At 31.6% G+C, this 10,032-nt stretch overlaps 1 protein-coding gene across 3 annotated transcripts in view; it reads right to left on the bottom strand.

Moving 5' to 3' along the window:
* The window catches only part of LOC145293839 (protein RD3-like), a 59,924-nt gene continuing 49,892 nt past the window's right edge, over positions 1–10,032 (bottom strand). For 2 of the 3 annotated variants that reach the window (XM_080140507.1, XM_080140506.1), the window contains exons 3-4: positions 7,200–7,454; positions 1–395 (exon numbers count right to left, since the gene is read on the bottom strand). In XM_080140507.1, the coding sequence (XP_079996633.1) occupies positions 159–395; positions 7,200–7,454 (492 nt within the window). In that variant the 3' untranslated portion in view covers positions 1–158. Of the gene's footprint in view, positions 396–2,218; positions 2,434–7,199; positions 7,455–10,032 lie in introns of those variants that run through there. The other variant, XM_080140508.1, reaches the window with a different exon arrangement.

Here is a 10,032-nt window from a genome sequence, read left to right as displayed (position 1 = left end):
TTTTGGTTGTTGATTTCACATTTTTGTTTTTCTTTGGTAAAATTTATACATCTTTAGTTTACTCCTCCATTCGAAAACAGAAAGTCATTTTTTTTTTTTCCATAATTGCACCCCTGCCCTCAAAACTGAAGAACTGGTGCTGTTGCTCATTTGTCTCTTCATATAAAAGGAGTCGATTTTCTTGGAATGCTGTTGCTGATATCGTCTGTACCATTCTTATAATACATTACTGTGTCGAGAGAATTAAGTGGATATGTCTCATTGTCTTGCCGTTCGATATCGATGGGTGAAATGCGTGAGCTTGGACGGGTATACTTGACATTGTTTAAGATGTTGACCGTTTTATTCGTGAACCATTCGGTAAATGTTTCTTCCTTTGGACGTTGCTGAATCACCTGAAATTCAAAAGAATTATAAGCAATAATTATAAAAGAATTTATTAAAACATTTAAGAAAGAATTAGATTTGAAGAGGTTGGTTGTTTTTGTTTTACAGCATATCAACCATTTTTAAGTTATTTAATGCCGAATCCAGTAATTTTGAAGAAAAAGTTTTTAATAGAATATATTTGTTATTTTTTCAAGTCAGTTTGTATTTAACCCATAGTTGAGACCCTAACAGGCACTATTCTCGCAACCTTTTTGGCCACTGTAATCTCCGACCTTTTTCAAGTGCATCTTGTTAAACTCACAAATCTTTATATCAAACTTGGAAATCTGTAGAAAATTTTGAACAAAACTCATTAGTTAATCTTTTAGGGTAACTTGCTTTTGTTTCATCAGCCATAACCAAGTAGACACATTAAGTAACTTCTACAATGTTATCACTTAGATTATTACTTAGCACATTTATCCATCGTGCCACTTAAAGAGGACACCTTGTTTAGTATTTGTTGACATTGGATGTGAAAACAAGCATATTGTAGTCTGCAGAGAAGTACTTCCATGGTAATACGTTTCACAGATAGAAAGTTTTGAGAAATAAACTCTGCTCATGGAAAGTTTGTTTGGTTTAAGGTACATAGAAGAAAGGAAAATTCTTTGCAGTGATTGTTACAAGAACTCATTTTTCAGCAAGGTGAATAGTCAAAGAGGAAAAAATCTGAAATTGAAATGAGCTTACCCCCACCCCCACCTCTTGTGTGTGTGAGTGTCAGATACAACTACAAACACCTTGGATGATGCGATAGCGAAATGAAAAAGTAAAAACACATTTTAAAATATTTGTAGTTGAATCAACTATTTTAAATATTTTCCATGAATCATTTCAAGTAAGAAATATTTAAATATTAAATATTTTCCATGAATCATTTCAAGTAAGAAATATTTAAATATTAAATATTTTCCATGAATCATTTCAAGTAAGAAATATTTAAATATTAAATATTTTCCATGAATCATTTCAAGCAAGAAATATTTAAATATTAAATATTTTCCATGAATCATTTCAAGTAAGAAATATTTAAATATTAAATATTTTCCATGAATCATTTCAAGTAAGAAATATTTAAATATTAAATATTTTCCATGAATCATTTCAAGTAAGAAATATTTAAATATTAAATATTTTCCATGAATCATTTCAAGTAAGAAATATTTAAATATTAAATATTTTCCATGAATCATTTCAAGTAAGAAATATTTAAATATTAAATATTTTCCATGAATCATTTCAAGTAAGAAATATTTAAATATTAAATATTTTCCATGAATCATTTCAAGCAAGAAATATTTAAATATTAAATATTTTCCATGAATCATTTCAAGTAAGAAAATGAAAATTAACAGAAAGACACAGAATGTTCATATCTTGGGAAATAGACAGGAAGTCATCCTTTGATGAAACAAAAGTCATTACTATAATGAATTTTTTTAAGTCTTAGCTTACATGGTAAAATTAACATTTCCAGATTTCAGAGAAAAGGAAGGCAAGGCAAAAGAGAGAGAAAGGAAGAGGAAAAAAGAAAAAGTGAAAGCAAGAGATAAAAATAAATAGAATTCATCAAAATAGCATAAAAATGAGGAAGGTTCTAGTGATTTCACAAAAATCAGCTTTTTTTTTTTTATTAGAAAAAAAAAGCAGATTTCAACCAAAATGCAAAGAATTCATATTCATAAGAATTGTAATTTTATGGCAAAATGGGAAATTTCACTAAAAAGAAAAAAAAAATGAAGAACTTACACCCCTTCTTCCCTTTCCAGGTGAATATGAGAAACAGAATCCCATACGACTAGCTTTGTTCTTTGCCAATTGTTTTATTGATTCACTATTTCAAAATTGTGTTTCCTTAACCTATTAGATGATCCACTTGGCCAATCATGGATTAGCATTAATGTTAATGTTTCTTTAAATTTCCAACATTTCTGCAAACTTCAAAGTCATGAATTTTGGGATTAATTTTGATGTTCGCCTTCCAAATATTATCACCAGATTCTGTATATGACAAAAAAGAAGCGATTTAATATCAATGTCATTGTGATAAAAGGCTCAACTTTATAAATAGAGATAAATATTAGTTTGTATATTTTGGTAGCAAGTCACTATTCAAGCATGTCTGATTGAACACAACAAAGTTATTCTTTTTTCCAATTTTTTTTTTATATCTTTTCAATTAATTTACCTTTAGTTCAATGCATGCCACTATGTAAAACAGATATTAAACCGATGATGATGATGATGATGATGATGATGTGAAGATCTTTAAAAGCAAATCATGTCTTCTAAACTAAAATTTTTTGCATCAGCGTTTTGCAATTGTTAGACTCTCAACCTATAAATAATTCGCAAGAAAGAGTTATCTCCCTTGTACTTCATGAAAGAGAGATTTATCTACCTTTGGAGACGAGCCAGCAGTAGATTCAATCCAAAGTGCCTTGAAAAACATCAGATAATCATTAAACATTCAATGACTTTTAAATCATCCTGCAAATTTGAGTTTCATACTTTTTCCAATGATTACTTTGGTCCGTTACCAAGAAGAGAACACAAAATTATTACCAGCAATACAGCACCTTCAACCGAATGTGAAAAGAAGAAAGCATGATTCCATGATGTCAGACTTGTGTTAACTATATGAACTATGGAAAAGCAGAAGCGACTTAATGATTTTTTAAACCTTTGTTTTAATCTTTGTTATAATTTTGTTAGGTTTTAAGATTTACCCAGTTTAATGATTAATAATATTATAAACATTTGTATATTAAATATCAAATACAGTTTTACTGAATGCTCATTTGGTTACCTACGGGTTTCTATACTTTTGTAAAGAGACAAACAAAATATGAGGGGAGGGGGCCTAAAAAATGCTTTATATTTGTACAATAATATTTTCAAATTGGTTTTAATCTGGCGATAAAATGGCTGACAAGATCCATATTTATATTAAAACTTAATATTTCAAAATAATTTAAACACAATTAAAAATCTATGTTGTAACGGAACATTTTGAAATAATGTAAATGAAATAATGTAATTTTAATCGTTTTAACTTTTAAAATTAATTAATTTTTAGGAAGTTTCTTTTTCTTGGCAATTCAACTGATTATAGTATATATTAATTAGAAAATCGCTATTTAAAAAAAAACATAATAATATTAAATTTATATCATTTTTTTAATTGCAACTTCAAGGTTTTTGTTCAATATGTGTATTTAAATTTAAAAAAAAAAATATGTTTTACTTATTTGAACTCTTATGTTTCATAATAAATAGAAATTTCAATAGATTTAAATATATTTTGTTCAAATTTCAAAAAAATAAATAGGGGGGGGCACGTACTAAAAAATATTTCCCCTTATATATTTTATGGAAACTACATTTTATATGTAATTTCATTCTAAAATAGATAAATATAGAAAATTTGACGAAAATCTGATCATTAGTTGATTTTTTTCTAGATTTATTAAACACGGGTATGTTTTCACGTTCAGAATGCTTACTATAGGGGAACGTTATTTTAAAGCGCCAATTATGTAAACATGATTTTCGTCTCGTAATTTAAATTAATTTTAATATATATTATTATGTACGATGAAAAATTTTTAAAAAATTATTACTGGTTTATTTGGCCCTTTTAAATGGTACAAAAGTTATATTGATAATATCAATTCATAATAAAGTTACATCATGTTACATATAGCATGGGGTAATTCTGTGGTGACTTTTGGAGGTGCCTAACCTTCACAGTACAATCCACATATGAGTTTACAGCATTTTTGCAGCTTTTTTCCCCCCACTTAAAACAAACAAAAAAACATCACAAATCAAAAATGAAAATTGTAATCATGCATTCTTGTTATTGGCACGGACTAATTATCATCAGATTCAGTTTAACATCTGTTTTAGATGCTGGCAAGTGTTGGACGTCTTTTTGAAACTAACTTCCAAACTAACCTATCTCTGGTGAGGTCTATTTATATCTCTTTCTCCAAATCCATCCATATCAATTTCTTCCAGGTTTTCCTTGGACTGACCCTGTGACCTCAACTGTTCTACATTTACTAACCCAGACACTCTCATCCATTCTTTCACTGTAACCATACCAAGAGTCTTTTGTTCTGCACACATCTCCTTGTATTGTCTGGATTTAATCTATCCATGAGCTCCTCGGATCTAAACCTATTGTAAAGACTCATTACACATACACTGCATCATTCTCATATAATTTCTCTCCATGCAATAAATGTCCTGGGCAGATTTCAGTTCTATACATTAGCACACTGCATACACATGCTTCCCTTGCTTGACATTATCTTTGAACTCATTCCATCTGTTTTTAACCTTACAATCACACCAGTATCTTCCTGTTCACAAAAGTAAAAAAAAAAAAAAAAAAAAAAAAAAAAAAAAAAATTCTGAACAATCACAACAATTTCAACATCCAAATATATTTTCTCCACATCTTTTTTTTTTTAATTCAATTTTCATCCCAAACACAGCACAGTGCCACCTTCAAGTAGGGGGCTACTATCGGGGACATAAGTTGCGGGGACATTATGAAGGGAGATGAACAGCAAGATGTCTGTTCACATTGCACTTGAACTTCTGCATGTCAGTACAGTTGGGAAAGTAGAACCCCAGAAGGGAATTCCAAAGTGTAGCTGTTCTGGGGAAGAAACTATTGGAGTAGAAGGGTTTCATACACCTAGAGATCTCTACTGTGTAGGGGTGGGATTTAGCTGCTTGTCGGGTTTGATGGAGGTAATTATGTCAAGGGGGCACCAGTGCTTGTAGTTCGTCAGAGCATTCACCATTAAAATACTTTTAGAACAAGCAGAGGGATGCAACATTTCATCGATGGGACAGAGGCTGAAGCTTGGATGACAGTTGAGAACCTATCAGGTTGGCAATTCTCTTTTGAACCCTATCCAGGAGGGAGAGACTAGTAGCAGATGCACCAGCTCAAATGTGACAACAATACTCCATACATGGGCGAATGGTGGCCTTATAGAAGTACACGATACTTTCAGGCATAAGTAGCTTTCTAGCACGGTAGAGAGAGCCCACCTTCTTCGCAGCAGCCTTAGCAATGCTCTCAATGTATCTGTTCCAACTCATGTTCCCTGTGAACGTTAGACCGAGGAGTTTATAAGAAGTACTTTCAGGTAATGAGTTTTTGGCCATTGCTATTGGTGGTAGTGAAGGTTTCTTGTAATTATTTTATTTTTTTTACATAGGCATCACCACTTATCAAGACCAAGATGCCATTCAAGGATATAGAGTGTAAAGTAGAAATTGGACAATATAGTAAACGTTAGTAATGGAGATTCGATAAATTTGTTAACTTATATGGAACGGCTCATCAAAAATTACTGAGGAAAACAAGTTTAGTCTTGGCAGCATTGAATGTGACCATCTATTTTTGTCCCCATTCTTCTACAGATTGGAGGTCTTTCTCTAGTGTTTCTGCCATTTCCTTAGATATGTGTTCATTTGTTTTCCCCTCGTGCCTGTTATAGAGCATGGTGTCGTCAGCAAATATATCCATCTCAGAGACAATTTTATCAGAGAGGTCATTTATGAATATTAGGAATAATAAAGGTCCAAGGATAGACCCCTGAGGTACTCCTGCATTTATATCATATTGTTTAGATGTACGACCGCCAAAGACTGAGTTCTTATCCATCTTTATTGTTGAACACATCTTACACACGCACACAAAATATCATCTCTCAATCTACCTGTAATTCTACTGTTCTTTTTGTGTAGCACAAACTAAGCAGGAGAACTTCCTATTTTCTCAGTGATTTTCAACACTACAGACACTTTGATCTTAGTAACATCCATTCTCAGACCTTTACTTTCCATAGCAGTCACAAACTTAATATTGGCCTTCCATTACTTCATAGGATCTGTCGCACAGTGGTTAGAGTACTTGGAAAAATCAATTGTAAAAGTGATATTCTCCTGAAGGTTAAAGGTTCAATTCTCAGTGTGAGTGACCTAAAAATATAATTGTGAATTACTTAGGATCTCTATCCAGTCATGACTGACAGAATAAGATTCCAGAGTTTGACAAGATATATTTAAAGATTAGAGGTTACATCAACATTGTAAAAATCACACTCAAGATGAGAACAGAGTCTGATGAATCAAAATAATATGAATAAAATTCTATAACCATTATTTTTCTGGCTATGAAGACGTTGTTTGTTTTCTTTGATTTATTCTTTCACTAAAAGAATAATTTATTTTTTAAAATAAATACGAGTACAATATTTAGTTTTAATCTAAAGAAAATTTAAAGATTTACTTTTTTACGTTTTTCTTAATATTGGGAAGGTAGAATCTTTCTTTTTACTAAATTTTAATAAAAAAAATATTAGTATTTAAACTATTTCAAATCTATATATTAAATTAGCATTTGTTTTAATTATAGAGAAAAAATAATTTAAAAAGTTTCTATTGGTAATATATAGATATATTTCTAATAATTATTCGAACAATTAATGAAAAAGAAAGAGGTGAAGAGAAAAAAGAAAGAGAATAATTGGAAGAGGGCAGAGCAAAAAAGAGAGAGAAAGGAAGCAAAGAAAAGAATCACATCAGGCATACTTCTTAGATTTATAATGATGCAGTTACACTTATTAAGATATAGATGAACCCGTAACGCTGTAAAACATTTAATTCAGCGTAGGTCATACAAATTTGTGAATGACTGTCTGACAAAGCTAATCAAAGTGATATATGGAATTTCTTACCTGTGTAATGGCAGCTTTAAATATACTTGTCACATCCTTGAGGAGTGGTTTGCATAACAAGGCATCTCGAAAGAGTTTAATAATTCGGCTGCATTCATCTGGATGAACTTGTTGAGATATATGGACAATTTGAGCATGTTCGACTGGAGGAATCTGAAATGACCGTGTCTCATTACTGACCAACCAGCTGTAGTCAACACCGGTCTGTTGGCGCCGTTCTTCTTGTTCTATTTTCCAGTGATGCAATTCCAGTACCTGTGAATCGAATATACATTTGGATGAGAGTGATAGCAATAACAGAAATAAATACCAAGTAACGTATGGAAGAAAAAGTTAAACAATTTGATTAAATAAATGTAAAGCTTACTTTAAATCTAAATAAAAGAATTGCAATTGTGTTACATACACCTTTTTCTATAAAAACCAAAAGTATTATTTTCTTTTGACTGAAGAAGTGAGAGTTATCGCCCTTGGAGAAAGAGAGGTAAACAAAACGCGTCTCTATCAGACATCAATCATTAGTGTTATATTCATCAAGTAACACAAGTTATTCCCCCTTGACTAAGATTACTCCCACCATCACCATTGCCTGCAACCCCCCACCACACAATCACATGGTATATCATAGTAGCAAAAACTACTACTTTTTCTGAGTGTTAATAAAGATTTTTTTTACGTTAACACGTGTGTCTCTATTCTCTCAATGTTCTCACTAACCCTTTACTAATTCAGTCCACATAATGCAACATGGTGTCAGAAAATAATTACGAACCTTAACACTCACAAACGTCAAAAAAAAAAAAATATATATATATATATATATATATATATATATATATATATATATATATATAAACAAAAAACTATGGAATTCCTGCCACACCCCAAAGAACTTAACTTTTCATCAGACAATATCGGACAAGAATGGAAAACATGGAAAAACCAATTCCAGTTATTTCTACAAGCAACAGTCAGATAAAAAGCTGGAGAAGGTTAAAACATTGATACTATTGACCTGTATAGGAAATGAAGGAAGAAAAATATACTACACCTTCAATTTCGAGGACGAAGAACAGAAATACAACTTGGAAAATGTGATAGAAAAATTCGACTTGCACTGCCAACCAAGAAAAAAACCTAACTTTTCTCACATACCAATTCTTGACTTGCCAAACAAAAAGAAACGCAGAGATTTAATGAATATGTCACCAAACTACGACAAAAAGCAAGCAAATGCAAATTTGGAGAACTTACCGAGAGACTAATAAAAGACATTCTTATCTGTGGCATTAATGATAACATGCTTTGAGAAAGAATGCTGAGAGAACCATCGTTGGATTTAGAAAAAGCAATTCAAGCAGGGCTCAGTGCTGAAGAAACGAAGAGACACTCTAAAATAATGGCCACGTCAGACACAGAAAATATATCGCTAATTCGGGACATGAAGAAAAACAGAATAACAAAAAACAAAATGTCTGCCCATGCAGCCTTTAAACAAGAAGACAAAAAGCCCGCCAAAACACAGTACTGGACTGAAAAATGTACCTATTGCTCCGGTTCGCACCAGAAAAACAACAGTCCTGCATACAACAAAACCTGTACAAACTGTGGAAAAAAAAGGGCATTATCCAGGAATGTGTCAAACAAAAAAGAAAAAATTATACAAATGTACGATAATCACACAACTCAGCCCAAGAGGAGTCAGACCAATTCAATTGGGATGCTATATATATTGAAAAAAACATACATGTGCCTCAAACTGACAAGTTGAAAATAAAACTACAAGATAATGAAACATTTATTAATTTTAAAATTGATATAGGAGCTGAAGTGAATGTAATACCAGTAAAGATTTACAACACAATAAAACCTAAACCTAAATTAAAAAAAACAACAATAACACTAACTGCATACAATAGTACAAAAATTCTGATAATAGGAAGCTGCATGGTACGACTACAAAACAAAGGCATAAAAATAAATACCCAGGTTATCATAGCAGATACTAATGCAAATGCAGTAATTAGTGCAAACACAGTGAAAAATCTGGGATTGATAAAAAGAATGTATTTGATAAATAAGACTGATATAAAAGCCCTAGTAGGAAGATACAAAGATTGCTTTAGTGACATCGGAAAATTACTGGTCACTCACCATATAACTATAAACTTAGCTATAAACCCGTTATAAATCTCCCAAGAAATATTCCATTTGACATGAAACCAAAATTAAAAAAGGAACTTGAGAAAATGACAAAAATGGGAAAAACCAACAGATTGGATAAACTCTCTAGTAATAGTGGAGAAACAAAATGGAAAACTAAGATTGTGTTTAGATCCGAGAGATCTAAATAAAGCCATAAAAAGGGAACACCACCAGCTCCCTATTGCCGAGGAAATATTTGCGGAAATGAAAATCCCAAAATATTTCACTAAACTAGATGCGTCAAATGGATATTGGCAGATACCTGTTGACAAAGAAAGTTTCAAACTATTAACCTTCAATTCTCCATTTGGTCGTTATTCCTTCACACGTCTATCATATGGAATACATAATGCCTCTGAAATTTTTCAAGCACAAGAAGCCAATAGATAATAGAAGGCATAAAAAGGAACAAAGAACTCCCAGGATGACAAAATAATATGGTCAGAAACCCTTGATGAACATGAAAATACTAGACAAGATATTTAGCCAGCTGCGCAAAACCGGATTGAAACTAAAGTTTCAAAGTTAAGCAACGATAAAGCTGACCAGTACCAGATGGGTGACCATTTTGGGAATGCTAGGCACTGTATGTGTTGGAGAAAACTCCTGCATCCAGTATCATGCTTGG

Source organism: Euprymna scolopes, chromosome 15 (assembly GCF_053919585.1).
Source record: "Euprymna scolopes isolate OS-2025 chromosome 15, ASM5391958v1, whole genome shotgun sequence".
NCBI classification, from domain to species: Eukaryota; Metazoa; Mollusca; class Cephalopoda; order Sepiida; family Sepiolidae; genus Euprymna; species Euprymna scolopes.
This window is presented reverse-complemented; position numbering and strand designations above follow the sequence as displayed.